Consider the following 23,278-nt stretch of genomic DNA (forward strand, 5'->3'; position numbering starts at 1 on the left):
AAACATGTAATGTATTTTATTTTGATTTATTTATTCTAAAAAATATTTGTACATTAAACCCTTTTACGAAAGTTTCACTATCTCGACAAATCGATCATTGTTACAAAAATCTTTGTATGTACGTACATACTGAAGTTTAAGAACGGAATATTTTTTTGTAAAAAAAAGTATGTATTCAGGATGACTTGTATCAACTTCTAAAAGCAAACGTCCTCCCGGCTTTAAAGCTGTAGCAGCGTATTTTAGTAAAGGTTTAATGACTTTTAAGCCATCGTCTCCTCCATCAAGTGCCGTTAGATCTTCGTAACTGAAGAATACAATTTAAATTATAAATATTATATATATGTGAAAAATATTAATTTATAATGTTTAAAATGCTTTTTTGATTTGATATTTATTTACATTTTAATTTCTGGAATTAATGTAGGTATCTGTTTGGTCGGTATATAAGGAGGATTACTAACTATTACATCGAAAATTTTCGAATTAAAATCGAGTTCTTTGGTTTCACTTAATGCATTCGATATTTCTATCGATCCATCGTCTTTCAGGGTTGCATGCACAACTGCAACTCGATCTTTTAAATTTAACCTATCTCTATTTTCTTTTGTTAATTCGCATGCGTCTGGATTTGAATCGATCGCTATACAATTAACCTAGAAAAATTAGTCTAGTTTTACGTATAAATCCTATTTGCAATAGTTATCAGAGAAAATGATTTCCAATATAAGTAAGTAAATATATGCAAGATAGATAGTAATTGACTGATATAATAGTTACTGTTTTGTTAGTATGAGCGATGGCAAGAGATATGGCTCCAGAACCACATCCAACTTCTAAAATTTCTTGTTTTTTATTTTCAGAAGAATTTAATGCCTTTAAAGCATAATGAACTAACATTTCAGATTCTGGTCGTGGAATGAAAACTGGCGGAACTAATTTTAAAGTAATATCTTGGAAGTCCCATTCTCCTATTATGTATTGAACCGGCATTCTGTAAAGATTCGATTTTAGCAAAAGAATGATGAACAACAATTCTGTGAAAACCTTTTACCGAGATAATCGGCATTCGCACAACGAATCCAGTGTATCACGCTGATCCGACGTAAGTCTTTTACTTCGCGCGTTCACAACATCTAATGTCTGAAAATAAATTTTCGCTGAAATCCTATTTTTAAATATTGAATTTAATTACATAGCAAATTTTCTTCGTTTTCGTAAGATTAAATAAAAATTGTATAAAAACAATTTATGTGTATGTATTTGCTTATATATTTCTTAAATATTATTTTACTTCATACTCATATATACTCCATTTACAGGAGTAAAGATTATAGCAAGATTCAACGAAAGAAAATATGTTTAAAACAATGAATATCAGTTGACGATTATTTTAGTGGTTGGCGCTGGTCATCGTGAAAATACGAGAAAGAAGAATTTAAATTGTATGAGCATTGAATGCTTGGTAATGGTAATACCTTGCTAATGCCTATGACGTGTGCAACGATGTGTTCGATCGATTCTATGGGTTCCGGAATACCTTCGTTCTTAAACCGGTCGCTCCATTGTTCAATAATTTCACCAACAGTAGGACATTGTACGTTCGTTGTGCACAAACTTCGTGTTAGTCGACTAAACGTGATAATTTTACCTTTACTACACTGTATACATGTTTCGGCACTTACAACACTGAAGAAAGCACGAGCACTCGAAAGACATCGAAGCAACATTATGTTTCATATAGAATAAGTTGTCGTCACCATCAAATTGTGTTCCTAACCAACAATTATGTCGTGTGATATAAGAAATATATTACCATATATACCAGGCACGAATCACAATTCGTTATTCGTTCAATCCTGCTATGTGCTGCCAGCTGTTGAGGAATATATTTAATTACATTTTCTCGCAATACAACGTCGATCGAGCAGAGAAAGGATTGACATTGAAGAAGCAATGAGATATTTATGGGGCAGGTAAATCACTATATCAACATATAATTGTAAATGCTTACAATTACACAATACGTACATGAATACGAAAACCCATTAAACACGTGAATGAGATACACGGTTTTCATAAACGATACAAGGCAAAAATATATGTTGCATGTCTGGAAAACCTATTTTGTTGAAATCATTGTTATTTCGTAATATTGACCAATTAAATGGTTAATGTCACACATGTCAGTCTTTTTTAATTCATAAGAAAGATTCGTCTTGCGTTCAGTCGATAACGTATCATCGATTAGGGGCGCATGCGCAGAATTGTATACCGGAAAGAAGGGTGCGGGCCTATAGGCCATGATTCGGTTTAGGACGCCAGCAGTCGCCACTGGTCCAACTCGCAACTTGAGACTCAGTCTGCCATGACAGTCGTCGGTGTCACACGAGTGCGCCGTTCAACTTCCGTCTATTATTGACTGTGTCTTTCTGACAAAGGGGACGATCCAATGGGCTAGGCTGTTATACGCTCCGACGGACACGTGTACCATCGTTTTCGATTGACTATCGTATCGAACGGTTTGGATCTGGAGAATTATACGAATTGCACGCGTCTTTGGCCTAGTGAATGGCGGCGGGTGGTGTGGTGGCGGTGTTGTGACGTGTGTCTCGTGCTGCGTTGACTGTCAGTTTCGTCGCGTATCGAAAATCGCGTCGGTTTTGGATCTCGTGTGACATCATCGATCGTTGTTTACGATTCGCTCGATTGTATCGCAAACAACTAACAAATACACACGCCGCCCTGTCGCAACGCTTAACATTCCTCTCTATGATTGTACGGCATTTGTTTACGAGCAGAAGCTTTCCGTCGCTTAAAGAGCGTGAGAGTAAGGTGTGGTGAAAAATGACATGTAGATTCTCGTTGCTCTTTCGCTCTTGCTTCTCTTTCTCCTTTCCAACCTTCCTCCCTTCCTCTTTGTTCTAGGCACGCGTATTCCTATCCTTCCCTTCCGCCTTCACCCGACGGTATACCGGCGACTCGAAAGCCTCGCGAAGGTAAAAGTTCGCTGTCACGCGCGATTGTCACGATATTGTTTTCACACGGAACGATGCTTTCCGGTGATGAAATAACGGAGAAAGGAATTAATACAATCAGTTCAAGAATAAACTATCGAAGTGTATAAAAGTTGTGTCTTCGATCAATCGCCTTGCATCATATACGAAAGAACACTTTCAATTAGTTTTAACCAAGAAGAAGAGAGAGAGAGCCATTCTTCTGTCCATAAAGAAACAACGTAAGAAATAAACCAAGAGGAAGAATCTTGTAAAAAAAATACAGTTTTGGAATATCTTGCTCGGATTAAATGCCGGAAACGACCGGCCATGAAGAAACAGTTTGCTCTGGTAGGTTCACGCCCCTTTACGCGTCACGTCTCACCGTACCGTCAATCATCGACTGAAAATCTATCGATGTATTCGGTGTTTCGTGATCCGTGTCGCGTGAAAACCTAGTACTTAAAAATTTATCGAGTGATGCGCGAGTGTTGCTTCGTGTCTATCGGTACCGTTTCGATGTGGGAATAGATCGAAGCGTGGTGAAGAAAACGTGCTTCGTATTGTATCGTAAAATAACGGGGCATCGAAAGTGACGTATCGTTTACTCGGAATTCGTTCGTGACAGGGAATTTCCTGTTACCGATTTGCGCTCGCTTGGCGCGTACGCAACGTTGCGCGAGCGTGCACGCCCCTCCTCCCCTTCTTCCTCGTCGTCTTCAGAGTGCGATCGTGTATAGCCGTCGTAGGTCGTAGGGGAGCGATTCCGTCGGTTGTTTAGTGTTTAGTGCACATAAGCGGCGGTGTGACCGGGCACACATAGTCGTTTCGATGGACAGTGTCGCGTTATGCGCGCGGGCCGAACCGAAATACGCGACACCGCGTGAAACTGTGCACGCGCCAGCTATCAATAGAGAAGAGATATCCTGTGTTATCTCTTTCTCACATTCGACTCAAGATCCGTGCTGTGAATGAGAAGATGTTTAACTTTATGAAGAAGGCTGCGGAGAAGGACGACAAGGAGAAGCGGAAGCGAGAGAAGAAGGAACGAAAAGATGTCAAGAAACGAGATCGCAGTAGTATGTCCGCTGAGGAATTGCTACGTTTGGATGAAGTACGTGCTTTCTTTTTGTTTGTTTATTTTTGTAAATTAACCTAGTTGAAACACAGTAGGTTGAAGGTATTAGACATATGAATGATCAACACATAGTGTTAGTTTATTTTTAGTATAGTATTCTTCTCTTTTAGTACATGAAATATGCGTAATATTATCTTGTTAAGATTTATCTCGTTCGTCCGATAAAAATTTGTCGAGATACGTCCATGCTGAATATGTTGAGTGTTGACCTTTACGCGTTCTTTTCGTTGTGCTTATCTACAAAGTGGTGTAGTGCACAGATAATTCCTACGATTTGTCGAGTTTGAGTTATTGTGGATAATCTTCATCCTTTATCTATGATTTCTGTTTTTTTGGGAGGTTCGAACATCTTTAAAGAAGTTTGTAGGATAGCGTTTGACGAGTGGTATGTGTTCACCATAGTAACAGCATACCACAGATATTCCGTCATACGCTTTAGAGGAATTTTCCGGCTTTATTTCTTTTCTGTTCAATGTGTATATTTGAACCTTGGTATTTAGTACATTTTTCTAAGTTTTTGTTTATTATGATGTCAGTATGAAAGATTATAAATGCAAATAAGTAGCTACATTAATCGCGTTTTACTGATTTGTTAATTTATGAAACGTAACTATATACATTCTTTAAAGTTTACACGTGTATTAAAAGTAGGCCATTCTTTATATACATTTTGTGTGTTGTTTTAATCTTTACAATTGATAACAATTTAAAATTCGCTGATTACATTCTTTTGTTTATTAAGATAAGACGTTTCACAACAATTTGTGTGAAAAAGATTGTAATCCTTTAACTGATATGTTAAGTAATAAGAAACAGGGTTTATACGTAGAATGATTCCATAGTAAAATATATAGGATGTCCTAAAATAAATTTTGCTTGAAATAGTAGATAATGTAGCAATTTTATATGAGAAAAATAGAAAAAATACTTGTTTCATTGTTTTTGTAGAATTTTATGAAATAAAAATTGCTTGTATAATAAGAATTTTAAGATACAATTAATTTTATATTCTAAATAAAATTCTCCATTGTTCCTGATATTTATTTTATATTAAACTAAAGATATCATACTGACCTCGTGTAAAGTAACCTCGAGATAATTCAAGGTCATTCAGTAGTATGTGAGGGATATACGTATTTGTAAGAACAGGAAATTCTTCGAATATTCGTTGTAACGTTGGTTTATTTTCTTTTACAAACGTAAATAAAAAATTAGATTGCTACTTTGAGAATATATTAACGCATGTAAATATTCCAAATTTTTCATCATTACGATATTTTTTACACAAAATGTATAATTTTGTACAAGGTACAAAATATGTAGTTACGCTTTTAAATTATAATTAAGATGACTTTCATATAATATAATTAAAGTGTGTTGAATCATTTTTTAAATTTAACAACACATCAGCTTAAGGATATGGTGATTTGTGTAAGTATTTTTTGTTCCTTTCCTTATAAATTATTTAATAAATGAGGAATTCATATTATCTGCATCCTGCTCTATTTTTCGTAAAAATCGGAAAATATCAATTTTTATTTGTACTTCGTAAAATAAAACTTTCTCATTTTTCTTGCCTCCATATAAATGTTGAAACTTTTTCATTGTTTTATATTAATTTCAAATTGTATCGTTATAATCATAATAGTCGTACATATCATTACAGTGTTTGTGGAAACAATTTCGTATAACACATATTATAATATGCTCAGAAAAATTGTCTATGATAAGTGTTCGAATACTTTCCCGAATCACTGTACATAATTCGTTAATTCAATAGTATTTATTAATAGTTTGATTGCAGAATATCGTATTCAATAAATAGAGGTAATAATAACAAAACGAACAGTCTGCCTATTGTTTCGTTCATCCAATTAAAAAATAGTCAACGTATCCGAGATGTTTAATGCAAAGTGAAGCGAACGTGGCTATTTAAGATTTATTTCTACAAATTCTTATATCAGTTTCTCTCTCGAACTTTCTGTGACCGTATATTACGTTTTTATAACCTTAATCATTCTTCATCCCCGTCCGTTTTATTTAGAAACATATTTGCCGTTGTGCACGATGATAAATGTCATGAAAAATTCTCTGATGCATTGGAAGTAATTTGTTTGTCGTGGACGTATAGTAGTAGTACTGTATGTACCTTGTAATTAGAGAGGAAATGCGGATGCATTATCAGCAGGTAATGGAACTCAAGTGAAAGTGTTATATCATTAAGTCCTGTTCAATTCTCAGTCGGTGATTATTAAGATATCAAGATCTCAACATTTATGCTAAGGCATATGGAGTTGCAGATTTAAATATATAATTATGTATTAGGTTATAATTATTATATACTTTTGTGTATTATGTACCTTAGAAAATAGTCTTTTATTCAGAGTATGAATATTCAGATTATGAGTTATAATTCATATTCAGATATGGAGTTCAGAGGATGTTAAAGCGTGCAATGTTCTTGCAGTTTATTTCTGCGAATTATGTATTACTGGTTTTTTGTTTAATTTTCAGAGACTTAAGAAAAAACAAGAGTTTCATTCAATCATCGATTTGTTTCGAAGATAATTGAATTACAGCCCAGTATTGTATTTAATTAGAGAGACCTTTTCGAATTACGAAATCGAGGGCACTTTCATAGTTACTTAATTACACTTGAATTTGTAATTGTTCCGACATCGGTCATTGCTCCCTCTCTACGTACGTCTATTACACATAGTTTCATCGTATCGTATATCTTCGCGTTAATTTTTCTCGGAACGTACACGATCACTTTTGTTGTAAAATAGCAATAATGGAAAATAGTCGATAGAAAGGTATTAAAATATTTTCAGCAAATTATTTATTGCTTTAATCATGAATATACATTATTAGTTTTTAATTAGAGTACAGGTACAAAAATAATTTTCCATTCATGGAATATTATATTAATTAAAGTTTATACTTAAACGTTAAAGCTATAATTAGTTTTTTACCCTATTCTCAGACAACTCTGCAATTTATCTTTTCCTGTTTCAGTAATCTAATCTCGGATATCGGCCGATTATTTCCTCTCCCTTAAATTCTTTATCGATGAAACACGTTTAGAAAACCTAACAACAATTATTATGCAACAATTTATTTATTGACCAATCTCCTTAGTATTTTTTTTTTTTTTATTGATTGACAAATATCGTATTATAAAGTTCATTAAAAGATAGAGTCGTGAATGGAAAGTATCGTAGTAAACTTGTTATGCATTATTAACTTGAAGTGCATTTATACGTCGTTTTCGCATACTGTTATGCAAGGATACTTGATACGAAAGATCTAGGAAAAGGAATAGGCTTTAGAATGGATACGTCATTGTTTCATCACGTACGGCTGCCTCTCAGGTATTCGTTTCCTTAGATCTTTCGTATCGAATATCTTTGTAGTATATACCTCACAAACAGCATGTTTCTTATTTATCGTGATTAAACATGTCCTTAATATCTTTCTGATATTGCATCAAATTTCAAACAAAATAATATTGGAAGTGGATGAGTATGTGGGCACAGCGTGTTAGAGAAAAATGATCCAATGCTATCTTGTTTTTCATATTAAATCAAATAACTTTCTGGGAAACTAAATATCTGTTTAGCAATGAAAGCAGTGGAATATAAACCAAGATACATATTGTGAAACACCAAGTTCAGAATCTTATTTTATATATTTCATGTTTTATTACTGTACATTTGCAATAAAATGAATTAAAGAAAAGAAGATCATATTAAGAAAATCATTAGAAAAGGAAACTATATATTAGATGTGTAGAAAAGTTCTGTCGAGTTTTATACAATAAAGATATAACCAGTCTTTTTAATATTTTAATTTCTTTTCCATTTATGTATTTTCTACACTAAATGCTTCCTTATCTATTTCTTAACGTAAATAATATTTGCACACTATTGTATTTATTATATAGCATCAAAAAATGGCAATTACAAGAATTTGGTATTATGAGAATGAAATTTAAAATCTAGCATTAAAAATGGCTACATTGGAAAATAAGGGTATGTGCAAATACTTTTTGTGGCTACTGTATAACATTTTCTCCTATTTATACCTATAATATGTACATGCTAACAAAGTTTGACTGCAAAATTGACCAAGTGTATCTGTTTCATTTCCAGGTTCGGAGATCGTTAAAGATTCCTGGTCGCCGGAAGGAGAAGGAAAAGTTGCCGAGTGGTATCACCGCAGACTATAGTGCTTCGTTCTTCGCTTACTTGGACCGTGATATCTTAGAAAATTCGCAAAACTCTTCAAGCTCAGGGCAAAGTGTTCGCACTGGTAATAATTGGAATACGAGAACGCCGGATGGTTTGACACAGAGTGACTCTTCTGAAACTTCTTTGACTTCATTGACAATCACCACCACTACGTCTTCGGTTACACCAACCAACGTATCCGGACAATCAGGGAAGAATTTGCCACCACTGCCGCCAAAGCCTCCGAAGCGAGGAATTCTTAAGGGGCCACGTCTGAGTGTCAGTAATACTGTGAATTCGTTGTCAGAGGAAAGCCATCTACCGAACGGAAACGAGACCAATTACCAGGAGGCTAGCAATTTACTGGTCAGAAACACGCTGCAGAACGAGGTGATCGCTTACCAGAACGTGCCCACACACTTGTCAGGATTTGGGAACGCTGTTAGCAAGGAGGAAGCTTGTAGCGAAGAGGAAACGCAGACAGGACAAAGCTCGTGGCAGGTATCACCTCAGCGAACAGTTCAGCAGGCTCAGCAGCAGCATCAGCAGCAACACCAGCAACAACAGCATCATCATCACCACCAAAGCGACACCAAACTGTTGCAGGTTAGTTGGAAGGACCTAATTGGTTTCTGTTAGAGGCTTTTGCTGGTATTCCAGGTGCTCGTGGTTTGAAATTCATGCTGTCCAAGCTCAGCTTCGCAGCTGAAAGATCTTCGTGTTTCATTAGCCTACAGAGAGAGGTACAGAGATGCTAGCTAGTGTGGTACTATACCTAGGTGCCTCTTAATGCAAACACTTCTAGTCATCAACTTGTACTTTGAGAGAACTGTTTTCAGTAGTATGGTAATGCGAGTAGTTGATAACTCGTTTCGTGCAATTTGCAACACTAGTGATTTGTGAATTTTCTACTTGAGGCCATTATTACCATATCGTTGTTACATAAAATATTTAATTATTACCGTACAAATTGGGCTGGTTTGCACATAATTTATTACTAAATTACGATCCTAACTCTTATATCAAGCCTCTCCCGATCATTTTTGGTATACATAGCATTTAAATATTTTCTCTCTGTAATTGTTTATATGTATATAGTACGGCATATTTTGTTCTATTATATTTATTATAATTTGTATTTAACAGTCAAATTGCAATTTATCTTTTACAGGTGGTGACCAGTGCAAGCCCCTCCGCAGACTCCCTAACAGACACCACGAATTCCAGTTTCGCAACACCACCTTTCAGCCTGTCGCCTGTAGGAGAATCCCAGGGTTTGTCGAGGTGGAGATCCTCGGCGTCCTTCGAAGAACAAGGCGTCGAGTTGCAGTTACCAGAGATCGTCCCTCTGGAACTGCCCGAACCTCGCGAGCTTACGATTCAAAGGCAACCACCACCGCGAAACGATTTCGGTTTCTCGTTGCGTCGAGCTGTAATCGTGGAACGAGCCGCAAATGGTGTCACACAGATGAGACCTGTGATCTTCGCTGAACCAGGTTCATTGATACAACATAACAACGACACCGGCTTGCTGCCAGGCGACAGGCTGATCGAAGTCAATGGAATTAACGTCGATGACAAGTCACGGGAAGAAATTATCGATCTCATTAAGGGCTCCGTTAACAGTGTTACCGTAAAGGTGAGTTAAGACGATGATTATAAAATATATAATTTGGCTATCCATCTTGGTAGAGCTGAGATGCTTTATAGCACAAGTTTAATACTAACGTTGCAACATTTAAGAGTTTGTTATTAGATCATTCATAAGTAATGCGAATTTTCTCACCTGCTATATAGGGTATCCTATCATCCACTTTTGTAAAATCTTATAAGTAAAAATGAGAAAAGGATATTATACTTATATCTAATGAAACATAATATTCATTTGGAAGGAGAACAGAAGGGTTAAAAAGTCGATACTTGGTTCCGATGCGAGCAACAAATTCAAGTAAAACATAGTAAAAAGAAATAGTCGGAAAGTATAATCTATACTTTAAATTTTTCCAAAAAGAGAAGAAATCGATAAGCAGCATCTTCAATCCCCACTTTCTTGTTTCGTTCTCCACGACGAAAATGGTTACACGGGATCGTTGGCGTTGCCGGTAAAAGTGAGAGCGTTCACAGGTACGCTTGGTCGGTTCGAAAGGTGATCGGTGTACGGAACAGAGAAACTGTTGTTCCCCGGCTGATCATGGTTGGTTCATTGCCACTGATGCACCGAATATAGCGGGATCGTGACTCATGACCCATAATAAAACTATACTTGGACCGGGAGCGTCGCGTGAAAATAACTTCTTACCGTGGGATCCAACCGATGATCTTCTATTGGTCCTTGGTTGTGACAGTTGGTCACGAACTCGGAGAATTAAGTACTTAAGTACTTTGTTAGACTTCTTACTGTCAAAGCTGTGCAAGCGTAATTAGATTTGTCGACATGAACTTGCGATACCATATTTTCTATTTCTGTGTGAGATTCTCAATGCCTACTGCCGATAAACAAGCTTTCTTTTTATTGATACTCCTATCGGGTTTACAACAATAAACCCATCGTGACTTACGCGGGGTTTTATCCTGAGTTACCCAGGAAGAATGAGTCAACTCGTTGCTCGGATTTATAATCTCCAGAATATAACAGATTCTTTATTTATGAATCTCCTCTCTTTTAATGCGTCGTATCATTTTTGTTAAAAATAAAAGGGAATTAACATTGACCCAATTATGGAATTAATTAGTGCTATAATTATATAGAAGCTTTTGATTAAGAAAGATCAAAGTACTTGGAACATACTGTACATCCTCTACACTTTCTGAGTTAAAGGAATAACAAAATTTCTCAAAAGATTTCCTCTGAAAAAAGACTACTCACATCGACTCCCAATTGGTACCGTTGTGTCACAGATGACGCATCATCAGAGTTTGGTTTAAGTTATGCAATTTCTGCAAAATACGCTATTTCTGTTCGCATCTATGTATTCCACTTCATTCCTTGTATAAAATGGCAAACGAAATATACTATTGAAGTAGCATAAGTTTGTCTAGTTTTATCGTTGGAACATTTCCAGTTCGGGCTGTAAAGTTCCTAGAGGAGGATGTATCGATTAGGCTTGGGGGCCTTCGTACAGGTTCATGCCCTGGTTCTCCTTCTCGGTAAACCAAACGGTCTTAACAGAAAGAACGTAACGTGATTTACATACTTATACTATGTACAGCTAGGCCGCTTGCAGGTGTTCTCTCGGTCAACATCCTGTTTCCTGTGCTGTATACGCTAGACGGAAACCACTTTAATCTTCTTGAGCTCGCACACGCGGCTAGAAAGCAGTCTGAGGCATCCGTTACACGCGTGATATCTGTTTAATGCGTACGATTAGCTATGATCTTATCAACATGTACAGTTGATCCTTTATTATCTGAATTCCTACCATCCGAATACCGGTAACTCTTGTACTACTTGTTAATTGTGGTGATTCCTTTGAAATAGCCAATTAGTATTATTATCCTTAGGGAATGTTACTCGGAATATACTGGCAAACTGTATTGTGTGTACTATTGGGCTGAAAACTAAGTGATTGCGGACTTTGTCATTAGGTGGTAATGGCAACATCCGCAATCACTTAGTTTCCAACCCAATAGATTTGTAAATTGTAAGTTGTAAGTTTGCAAGTGCAACAACATCGTTTTCGTTTCTTTAGAGAAATTTATATAATCGTAGAGAAATTATTATAAGTAAATATTTATGTTGAGTCTTTATTTTGATGCCATTTTATCACTGAAAAGCAACATCAAAATATAAGATAGTTCAATGGGAAGAATTTATCAGATCCAATGATATAGTTTGAACACAATGGAAAAATACACGTTTAATCGAAATAATAAATTAAGAAACAATTTTGAGAACTTGTATTTAATCGATAACTGAATTTTAAGACTGCCCCTCTGTTCTTTTAGAACTTCTCATCTTCAATCTCATCTCAATTCCATGTTAAACATTTTTTTAAAAAGTTTGTTTGTTAAGATAAAAGTGAAATTGAATCAATAAATCAATAAAAGTTTGAGGTTCCCAGTAGGATAGACGGGAAAAATCGCCTCGTTCGATCGATCGAAGCTTTTTTTTATTCTTATGTCGTGCAATGAAAATGTGGTTGGTTAAAGCGGAGACTAATTAAAACGGGATCAAACAAGAGAGTGTCTGTTGTATATAATAAACGTGTAATAGAATGTATAATGGAATACTTTGTTGTTTACAGGTTCAACCAGTCGCGGAATTGTCGGAATTATCAAGACGCGGTGGTAGCGACGGACGCCAGGTCGAACTTGCGGCCGCGAATATTCGTGGTGGTACACTTCGTCGATCTGGTAGTTTGCGGTTTCATCAAAACATGGTGAGTATTCTGTTTTCTGTCTTAATCCCGCGGTAAGATCGTTTTGCAAAGAGTCTTGGCAGATTTCTCTTCCGTCACGCCACAAAAGAAAGTGTACACCGTTTCAGTCGCCTATCTGACTTAATAAAAAAAAATGTAATAGCCATTTATTTAAATAATGGCCAAATTTGTTTGAATTATGGTAAAGTGCTTTACTAATCAAGCTTTCAATAAGATACAGAAGAAGAATGCTTTGGATAATAAACGTTTTATTATTTAATTGCAAATCGAATTACAGAATGAATATCGATGAAATACCAAAATAGGAGTTGGTTTATCATTCGATTGCAAATCATGTTAAGAAAATGAATACAATTGACAAAATATCAGATACAAAAGGAAACGAAACGAGAAACTGTGGAGAGATGAGGTAGGAAATAAGCGAGCGGAAAAAGTGAAAGACGTGATGGGATTGTTTGGTACTCTAACTCTAACAGGAGGAAAGGTGTAGAGGGAAAAAGACAATAGTAGGGACGGATGCCTTCCACCCACATTCCTCGCGGCGGTGCAGTGGCATAGTAATCGCTTAACGGTACATCTGCTGACTTGCCCGTTCCGTAATACCAGCTTTCTGTCGAATCAAAAACCGGAATCCTACGATAATAGCGCAATTACACGGTAATGAAGCTTTGTCACTTTTTATCGCCACAAATTAAGTAGCTAGTCAAAGTGGCAGTTTATGTATATTAATTATTCGTTTATATATAAACTACGGATTTTTAATTAATAGAAAATTTGACGGTGCAGAAATGGACAGAATTCCAAAGAATATCTAATATATATAAAATATTCAAAACGAAGTATGAGTAACTGATGATAAATATAATAACTTGCAAGTTGCATGTGGTTTTAGAGGGTTGATCATTAAAATTTTTCCTGATATATGGGAATGAAGTAGGTATTTATACTGAGATATATTGTACGTATGTATGAGAACAAAGTCGAACAAACTAAGGCATTTTTCTAGATACAATGGTGTTCCTTTGTTGATATCACGACATTGTTATTAATGTTTAATCATGTGGTGTAATTTTGTTGAAAACGATTTGCGCGAAGACTACATTTTATTTTAGCATTATCGGCGTCAAACTGCTTCGATAACCGATGTTAAATTGCTGTTTGTTAACGCTGCAGTAAGATTATTAGGAACAAATATAACAGCATCGAAGATAACGCTTAATCTAATACAATAAAGGAAGGTATTATTTGTTGAATGCTCGATGCTTTCGAACCATGCTTCTTGCTTACTCATTGTTTTCTAAGAAAGTGCTTTAAATCAATTTTCAATATCTCTAAAAAATAAATTAACTCTTGCAAGTTAAAAATATGTCTGAATGGGAATTGATTTGCTATCGATCATACGACATACTATGCGTTTGCGATTAACGCGATATTTATTAATTAATTTCGAGATTAATTTTTATTTTCTTCTGGCGCACCCAGCGACTTGTCTCAATTTGAATATTTAAACGAGACACATGCGATGATCACGATTTTAATATTTTATCAATCAGTTTCAATCGTAAACACTTGCGTTCGAGTATGTATATCCAATGAAATTTTAATTAAACTTCGGCAAAAAATTAGCAATTGATGATTGATGATGTTATCAGCGGTTCGTGATTCACATTTTAATTTTTCGCATGATTAATATTTTCAATTATCAATTGACGATTAAAGAATGGCATCAACCGATGAAATCGGTACAATGCAATGATTAATTTCTTTCAATCAACTGCACATAAATTAATAAAATAAATTAAAAATTCTTATCAGTCACTTATGCCTGATAGCAATGTCTGGAATAATCGCAAAATATTTAAGTGAAAAACAATCAGGTATAATTTATTTATACGATCTGTTCTCTAGTTAATCGAATTCCCACGAAATACCAAACAATATAAATAATAATAATAACGAATAATATAGTCGTGTCGTCTCAACGATTAATTTACGCTCGAAGAAAATTCAACAAGGTGAAGCGCCTCTGATTAAGCAATCACCGGCTGTTTCCATGATTTGCTGCCAGCGATAAATACCAAGCACAACTTCCTATCATTTCCAAGTTAATGCATAACGAGAATTCTGTCCGAGCCACGGCATTTTGCTGTCCGTTAATCGTCGTCGTTCGCGACAATACCGTGCGAAAGTGGTAGTTGCTGTAGAAATGTATGTTATTGAAACGCCTTGCACTCGCCTTGGGACGTGTAATAAGACGAGCGCGATAAAAATATGCAGGGTGCGTCACATGTAGAAATGGAACGAAAGTTCGAATCTGGTTGGATAGTTTCGAGTGATTCGCGAGTGCATGGAAAAAGAAAAGTGATGCTTTCAAGTAGAAGCTAGGCGAAGATAGTAGAGATAGGTTTGACTCGTTATACATACGTTGAGAAATGTAAACGGTACTCTTTGATTTATTAAATTGAATTATATTTACTATACTATATAGATACTCGGAATGTATGAATTTAAAAAAATTCGCAGTATAGCTTCTAGTATGAATATTGTATCTGTTGTTTTGTATTTTGAGTTACAGCAATAAAAGTAAGGTCATATGCTCTCTAGCGGTATAAGAGCCTTTTAAATGGCAAGGAGGTAAAAGCAATGCGATAGAATTTTCCGATAGCTGGCCTATTAAAGTTACGCCATATGCTGTAAGGCTATCTTCTTTATTTCAAGAACTTTTCATTCCACCTCCTCGGTTTGTGCATTATTGACTTCATTCTATAAATACGTATATTAACAGGAAAATGTGAGTTCAAGATTAAATACCTGTTAAGTATATAATTCAAATGTATATTAATTTTTTGAAACTTACAATTTCACATTAATTAAGCGATTATTCGTCATTTGTTGATCATTGTTGTTATTGTCTACTACGATTTCCTATTATATATGGATAATTAATTAACTAAATTTGTTTGAAAAAATTTATTTGGTATATAATCCGGATTTGTATCCTATAATTGGTTACAATTAGTCTACTCAAAACGAGGTTCGTATCTCTGCTGAAACAACATATATGTATTTATATGTATTGATGGTTGGTAAAGTAGAGTGCGATCGAGTGGATCCGATGTACTAACGGTCGATTTACTGACTTGGATGTTCTTTAGCAACAACCTGTTTGTACCTTTGCAATGAGTTGATGAGCAAAATAAATTATTTCTGATCTCTTATTTCTGGATGATACTAAGAATAGTATTAAAATTATTATTACCATATTGATGGTATAAATATTAATATTAACCATAAAAAGGAGGAGAAGAAAGGATGGAAAGAATTTCTAAGTTAAAAGTAGTAAAATTAATTCCTGAAGTTAAAAGTAACGATTTCACGGAAACTACCTTTTATATTTCCTTTTACATTCTTCGCGTCTTTCATCTTCATAACGTTCAAGTGCTTCTGTCTAATTATAGCAACCACTGTATGCATTATACTAATCATTGATCGCATGTTCTCCTTTCATGTTATTCCAAAAGCAAACTAACCAACTGGCTCCTCCTGATAACTTTGTTCTCTGCGCTAAAATACAGATGGCTTCGTTTAATCTTCTACTTGTCGTACACATGAACGGTAATTAATGATGTAAACCACGCACTGTTAGTTTGTATTCATGGCGTTCGTGTTGATGTAAAATTGTACGATCAAAATTACACGCTACTGCATTACGTCCGAACGCATTATTCTGTCCATTTGAATTACCGTGCAGGATGAATGTGCTTATACAAGCAACAATGTTAATCGAATTGGATCAAGGTTTCTTGGTTATAACGCTTTTACAAATTCAACGAACGAATCTACGATTTAGAAAATAATTATTTCCTTATCCTCGAGATTTTCTTTAATTCTGGCGTCAGATATAGGTTAGCAACTAAGTGATTGCGGATTTGGTCATTAGCTGGTATTGACAAAATCCGCAATCACTTAGTTGCCAACCCAATAGATACTTTGAACTTTCTATAGGGAATAGATATTGGTAACTATGCTATGTATGGTGAAATTAAAAATATTTTACGATCACTCCGAGTCTTTCTCCAGCTACTCTGTGTAAATGTTAATTTCTTCAGTTCGTGAATTTATTTCCTAGACAAGTCGAGCTTTGTCACGAAAATTTTACTTTCTAATGTTTGCCAGTCACGATATTTAAATGGCTAGTAATTAATTTGTATAACATGCAGTTACAAGTAAGCAGTAGTTACTTAGCAATGAGTAGTCTATTTCTGCTCCATTGGCTAACAGTTATCGATATAATTGAAGCGAGATCGAATAACGCGTTCAATAACACGGTGAAATTGATCCGTAACACACTCAGGTAATATATTACACGCGTCTAAAATTAAATTAATATTTGTAGTCTAGGGAACTGAACACAGTGTTACATATCGAGTTAGAACTAGGATAAAATAGGTTAGACTACGTTTAAAATACGAATGTAATTATTTTGCTATTTTGAAATGAACATTTCTTTTTTTTTTGTAGTGGCAGAGGTCTTTTAAATTAGTAACGATATGATAAGCACTGGCTTAGTGGAATTGTAGTAAATATTCGGAGACAGTGTGAGATACAAGGAAAAGAAAGTAATTCACGTGATACATTAATTTGACGAACAGTGGCGAATTAACGGTAGTAAAATTCTTCAACATCGTCACTGTAGGGCTGTAAAGTAATGTTACGCAGGAACAGGCGGCATCGAAAAGGATGCACTTATAGGTGCAGTCCGAGAATGACGTCAACCTATTGCCTTTCTATAAATATCGAGTTTCCAAAAGAAGTTCGTTGCCCACGCTTGCAACGCGAACAACAAGGTACGAGAGTTTAATGACCGTCTTCACCACCATTTTAGCCTAAACTCTAAACCACTGAAACTCCCTTCAGATATTTTCTATTTTTATATTGATATTATTATTACACACATATACTTGGTACTGTTTTATGCATATTCTGATTATTTCAATCTTTGCGGTCGTTCGTAGCTGGTAGATGAAAAGTACTGTAAGTTGACGAATCAAAACTGCAATTATTATTAATTTTTTTTTACGCCAGGAACCTAAAGAAAAATTGTCAGCTCTCGCACATTATGCCAGCAGTTTAATATAGAGAAGTTTCCAACACGATAGAGATATTTCCAAGCAAAGAAAGTTAGTATTACGTGCAATATATATTTATCGATATACACTATATTCATATCAATAACGTGAATCATTCTACTTAGGAATATTTTGGTCCAATTCCATCAAGATGTCAAATATTCGATCACTCGTTCTATTGAGTTTGCAACTAAGTCATTGCGGGTGTTGTCATTAGGTGATAATGACAAAATTCGCAATCACTTAGTTGCCAACCCAATAATGTATGTTCACAAAATTCAATATCTTTCTACTAGAAGCAATGTTTTATCAACGGTGTACGTTTAAGGTCCAACATTTTCCTATTAAATTCAATTTATAGCGAACGCTGTGGACATTCGAACAAATCGGTATTTGGTAAAAAAAATGGATAGGTTGGAGATGAAACTCGAACTCGACCTGGTCGCGATTATACGATCGGTAGGTAAGAGGAACGATCTGTAGGCAAGGAAGCACAATGCAAATATTGAATGTGGTTTGCAAGAGGATAACGCTGATGACTCATGTCGAGTGACAGGCCGGACTGACGTTGGTGAATAAGTACACCGGTGAATATTGCGGATTGTTGCGAACACATGCACCGATACACGACAAAGCCGTGGCATACTTACGCCTATCCGAAACGAGGCAGTTTTCAAGCTGTAACATCATTCGTGTCACGTTCGCTGTTTTTTCGGACGTAAAGCAATGCAAGTGTTGCCTACGTTCTTATACGCAAAAGCAACCCCGTGAAAAGGACTCGAACGAAGAATGCAAACGTGGTTGCAGCTTTTTCAAAGGCAATCGAAATGTTCATTCTGCAACATATTTCGAAGTTGCTGACGTACATTATCGCTGAAAGGTTTGGAGCATCCTTCGCTATTAAGGCAAACAGGTCGTTTCAGGCAAAAGGAGGATACGACTAATTTAGAAGATTCGTTTCTTCGCGAAATAGAAAAGTAGAGCGCTAGGTGTATTAAGCTGTGATTCTCCAATTTTTACACTTCAATTTATTGTTCTCGTTTTGGCATACAAAAAGAAGAAACTTTGATATAAAATTTAAACCAGGAATCGTACCACCCAATTTTCACATCAATAACAATTTTTCCATATTTTCTTCAAACTTGAGATGCTTTTTAACATTAGAAAAATGCGGATGGACCGTAATGGACTGGAATATTGAATCTTCTTGTGAAAGAACGTAGCAAGGTTAAAAAAACGGGGAGAAAAGGGAACTAATATCACGCTCTTTCACAGAAGTAGACGTTCTTTCGCGGAATCAGTTACCTGCGAACTTTCCTTACCAAACCTGTCTCCCTGTTATCAGATGTTCCATATAAGAAAACGTTATTCACATTTCGCGAAACAGTTTCATAGAAGAGGCGCGAAAGCGAGATGAGCGGCAACTCGTTGGTTGATTAATAGAAGTAGCAGTTGCATCAAGCCACGTTAGAAAGTAAAGGCTAATTAAATCTGCGCGATTGTTCCTCATGATTTGTTGCGCTACTAGGTTGAGTCTGTTACGTTACGGTACCGCTACAAGGATCCAGCCTACGCTTTAATTCTAGTTGTTTCACCTTCCACAGCCTTTCGTCTCGGCGCCGTACCTTGTCATTTTCGCATTCGAGATTTTACCACACTTTTCGAATGGCATTCTTTACCATCCGCGAACAAATACATTTGTGTTTTTTAAAATCGTAATGAATTATTCATAATCATAGGATAGCAGTGAATTCTTTTTCATTCGCTATTCATTTTTTTTTAAATACCTATAATATGCATAAAATTTCCATATATAATGTTTAATAGGTAATACTTGAAGTGAATTACCCTATTAAGATCGTGTATCGAGTAATTGATCGATAGAACGACATCAGACAGAGGGAATGTCGCGTAATGTTTTAGAAGTGTCTGTACTGATATTAAACTACGGGACAAGAGTTTTTTAAACAGAGCAACGTTGCTACTTGGAAAATAAGCGAAGTAGAACTAAAGAGAAGTAGGGTGGTAACTCCCAAATATAACTTTTAAAGTAGTGTCGTCAGTCTTTGAAGCGGTTGTTACGCTCCACTCAACGAGATTTCAAGTATTCTTCGGTGTACAGCGGGCAAACAACTCTTTGAAGTAGCGTACTAAAGCTTCTACACGATCGTAAATTTTAAAAAGCGCCAGTGAACCGTAATTGCCTATTTTATCTCACATACTAAAATTCAAAATCTCGTCAATTTTCTGTCTCGAAAAAGAAAGAAAAGAAGGAACATAAGGAATGGAAATAGAAAAATACGCAATAGAAAAATCCTCCTTTTAAAATGATAAATATTTTGAATATTTATTTTCATTACAGATTATCCATTCCACTAGTATCCACTCATAATTGTTCTCTACGTCACGTTCATAGATCGTCTCTAGGAAATGCAGCATCCATAGAAAAGTCCATAGAATTCTGTTACAGCGCCTGAATCTTTTTAAAGCTTAAGAAATATTCGCCCCTGAATGTATTAACGTAGCTGGCACAAGAATCTTGTAACAAAGCTCAGAGCCGGCATATTCTAAATACTTTAGCTGGTAAGCAAACACGTGTCTCAAATTTTCTCCCATACTTTCTTAACTTGCGCAAGCTGGACGGCTTTGTTGGATCTAGAACTCGGTTGTCCACGTATGTACCGTGTCTCTAGGCTTCTATGAATCGGCGTGTCACGTAACGACAGCGTAGAAATTGTGCTGTGGTAATTCGCCCACGCTTGCTCGCACAACCTCGTCGTTTCTCGCCTTTTGCCCGTATAATACGTCTACGGTTCGTCGAAGAATGCGTGACGTCGATGTGTCATCGGACCGGGATGATTTTAGGTACCAGCCAGAGCACGGACGACAACATATTTCACTCGTTTAAAAATCCGGCTACAAAGGAATTCTTCACAGCTATTGAGAACCCGGCTTCCCACGCCTTCCGCAATGTATTCTCGTTCATCTGTTACGTGTCGCCTTTCAATGCATCGCGTAATCACGTGTTTGATCTTCCCCATTTCTCCTGTCATGGGACACCACGGTTTGCGCCTCATCCTTGTCGATCCGATAGTAAAGGGAATTTTTAAATGACGGACTTAGAGGATAGATGGATTACGTAGACAGGTTCACGAAATACTAACCATAGTATACTAGAAAGTATCGTATTGTATTTATGAATATATTATATTTGTTGTACGAAATATTTTACAATTTTATTAGCACTGTTACGACACTGGACTATACGATGAGTTTTTTTTTTTTATTATTTAATTTGTACTTTACAATTTGCCCAGCTGGACATTTGCTAAATTTGTCTATCTTAATTGCCAAATACCATGTGGATGGCTACCCCCAGCGGGATACCATCTTCGAGTTTGACTATTTTATTTCTTTAGTGAGGTCAGTGGAGTGTTCTCTTTTTGGTCTTCTTTCAATGAGAGTTTCGCTCGCTTCAGCAGCCAGCTGATGTACGGCGAGTGTATTGGTAAAATCTGAAACAAATCTGAAAATATGTTGCATAGAAATTACGCAACATATAATCATCGTAACTAATAATTAATAACAGAAATATATTTCACTAATTAACCAAATTTATTAAATTACTCTCTTTTATTCTTACAAGTTTCTAATTGAAATCTTTATTACGTAGACATGCAATTGTACATATATGCAAGATATTTAGTACAACAAACTCATTATCCATATAATATATAATATTAATACGGAGGTATAAATATCCAATTTTCTTTTATCCGCCACTGTATTTTAGATGGCAATCTCTTGCGCCAACACACAACTCTGATTGATTGGTCGTTTGCCTGATAATTTAGATTAATTATGACATTAGTAGTTGTTAACTGTAACATATTTATGATGCTGTAGTGCACGCGTAACCTGGCTGTTTTAGGGATTTTATAGAAATGCGTCTCTTAAGTGGGTAGATAAGTATTAGGCGTAGGTCGAGAGATTTCGTAGGCAGATTTTTTCTCCTTGTTAAGTGTCGTGAAGTACTTCTAATATCGTGAGTATTGAGAATATTTTCTCGTAGTTTACCAGCAATGTTTGTGGAATGATGAGTTTTTTCATTTTCAATCCATAGTTGGTAATAAAATCTATTTTAGGACATTCATGTGTGGCATATAAATATTTAAATAGCGTTGGGTTATATTGAATTACTAGCTTAATCAGGAAATGACAGGCGTGCATTTTATGTTTGACCTTGACGGCAACAACGTACACTCCATATAGAATATTATTCATCCGGAAAATTCCATTTCACGTAATGTTTAAAACATACACGCGATTGAACTGCAAATGACTCGTAATTCTAAATTCCAGTTGAAAAAGTTTCGCTATTGATCGGTTTGATTACTATGTTCATTTACATTTCTTTGTGTGTTTGTTCTAAAGTCAAAAGTTAATCTGTTTGCGTTAAAAGAAGGAAAGAATAAATATAAGTTACGGTTTCCAGTGAAGATTATCTCGTTCCCGACATCTTCCACCACGACGACAATTATTCCAGGAAGAAGTTGAACCGTTAAGCGTAACTATTGCACATTGGAGCTGGAAGTGTAAAAAGAATTAGAAAACAGTATATACGTTTACCACGTTGTGTGTGGGCAAATGGAAAAACTTTTGCTTCGCTCGTTCCCTTCTGTAATTTTTTCTCTGCTCGAAAGTGTAATCGAGCGTCCCTGGTTAGCTTTATGAATACACGACAATCTGTGGTGGCATACATCACGAGAGGATCGCACAAAAACAGAAGCCGCTTGAAGTTTCTTGCGACGCGCGTAAAAGAGGCTGGCTGGAAAAAAGGCAAGTCCCCAACTGTGAGATGCGAAGACGAGGCATTTGCAGACTCGTCACGTGCGTCCTGGTGCACGCGATCCGCGTGCTGAGAGAGCAACAGAACGAACAGAGTCACGGGCTTTCGAGAAAAGATGCTACTATTTTAAGAAACTCGTAACACCGAAGATTAGGTACATTAAAACTGTAGCCTCTCGTATCTGCCTTACTTTTTCTGTCTTTTTTCCGTCCTGTAAGATTATCCGTGGCTAGTAAGCTGTCATTTGGTATCGAACGAAGAAACGATAAACGATAACAGAGGAGAGAATATGAAACTCCATTTTTAATCTCGTTTCTTTCATATCGAATCTACCGTTTTCTACTGTTGGGTTATCTCCCAACGACAAAATTCTCAATGACTTAGTTGCCAACCCAATATTAGGGAGCTGTAATTTGGCACCAAAGCGATCGATGGAAAAAGGATTACGAAGGAAAAATGCAAATGTTGAAATGATGGCTAATATTGAAATTCTTAGAAGATACTATACTATATATTGACCTTTTGCCATTAGTACACTGTGGATCAGAAATTCTT

The 23,278-nt window shown here is 35.9% G+C and overlaps 2 protein-coding genes and 2 long non-coding RNA genes across 7 annotated transcripts in view; 2 read left to right on the top strand and 2 right to left on the bottom strand.

Moving 5' to 3' along the window:
* Positions 1-10: 10 nt before the first annotated feature.
* On the bottom strand, positions 11-1,730 carry LOC100652327 (MTRF1L release factor glutamine methyltransferase). The gene is made up of 5 exons (XM_003400367.4): positions 1,479-1,730; positions 1,055-1,143; positions 781-994; positions 403-656; positions 11-307 (listed from the first exon to the last, which is right to left on the bottom strand). Exons 1-5 carry the CDS (start codon positions 1,728-1,730, stop codon positions 64-66), a joined length of 1,053 nt encoding a protein of 350 aa, XP_003400415.2. The 3' UTR covers positions 11-63.
* A 110-nt stretch (positions 1,731-1,840) lies between these two features.
* LOC100642299 (unconventional myosin-XVIIIa) overlaps positions 1,841-23,278 on the top strand; it is a 65,608-nt gene continuing 44,170 nt past the window's right edge. The window contains exons 1-5 of one of the 3 annotated variants that reach the window (XM_048411682.1): positions 2,041-4,110; positions 5,545-5,565; positions 8,289-8,972; positions 9,538-10,005; positions 12,611-12,745. In XM_048411682.1, the coding sequence (XP_048267639.1) occupies positions 3,976-4,110; positions 5,545-5,565; positions 8,289-8,972; positions 9,538-10,005; positions 12,611-12,745 (1,443 nt within the window). In that variant the 5' untranslated portion in view covers positions 2,041-3,975. Of the gene's footprint in view, positions 1,977-2,040; positions 4,111-5,544; positions 5,566-8,288; positions 8,973-9,537; positions 10,006-12,610; positions 12,746-23,278 lie in introns of those variants that run through there. The other 2 variants (XM_048411683.1, XM_012315837.3) reach the window with 2 other exon arrangements.
* On the bottom strand, positions 15,271-16,668 carry LOC110119853. 2 transcript variants are annotated; one of them, XR_007226242.1, is made up of 4 exons: positions 16,386-16,661; positions 16,132-16,309; positions 15,603-15,789; positions 15,274-15,508 (listed from the first exon to the last, which is right to left on the bottom strand). It is a non-coding gene; the product is annotated as an uncharacterized LOC110119853 (long non-coding RNA). The 2 variants fall into 2 exon arrangements; XR_002308364.2 differs by having other exon boundaries at positions 15,271-15,508; positions 15,603-16,309; positions 16,386-16,668.
* LOC100642738 lies at positions 16,954-22,680 on the top strand. Its single transcript, XR_001099285.3, has 4 exons — positions 16,954-17,099; positions 17,267-17,592; positions 17,831-17,925; positions 18,000-22,680. It is a non-coding gene; the product is annotated as an uncharacterized LOC100642738 (long non-coding RNA).

The sequence above is a fragment of the Bombus terrestris genome, chromosome 14 (assembly GCF_910591885.1).
Source record: "Bombus terrestris chromosome 14, iyBomTerr1.2, whole genome shotgun sequence".
Classification (NCBI taxonomy): domain Eukaryota; kingdom Metazoa; phylum Arthropoda; class Insecta; order Hymenoptera; family Apidae; genus Bombus; species Bombus terrestris.

Coding starts and splice junctions, on each gene's coding strand:
- LOC100652327 (XM_003400367.4), bottom strand. CDS start 1,730: ATGTTGCTTCGATGTCTTTCGAGTGCTCGTGCTTTCTTCAGTGTTGTA. Junction 1,144..1,478: donor ACGTCATAGGCATTAGCAAG/GTATTACCATTA, acceptor ATTTATTTTCAG/ACATTAGATGTTGTGAACGC. Junction 657..780: donor TCGCTCATACTAACAAAACA/GTAACTATTATA, acceptor TAATTTTTCTAG/GTTAATTGTATAGCGATCGA.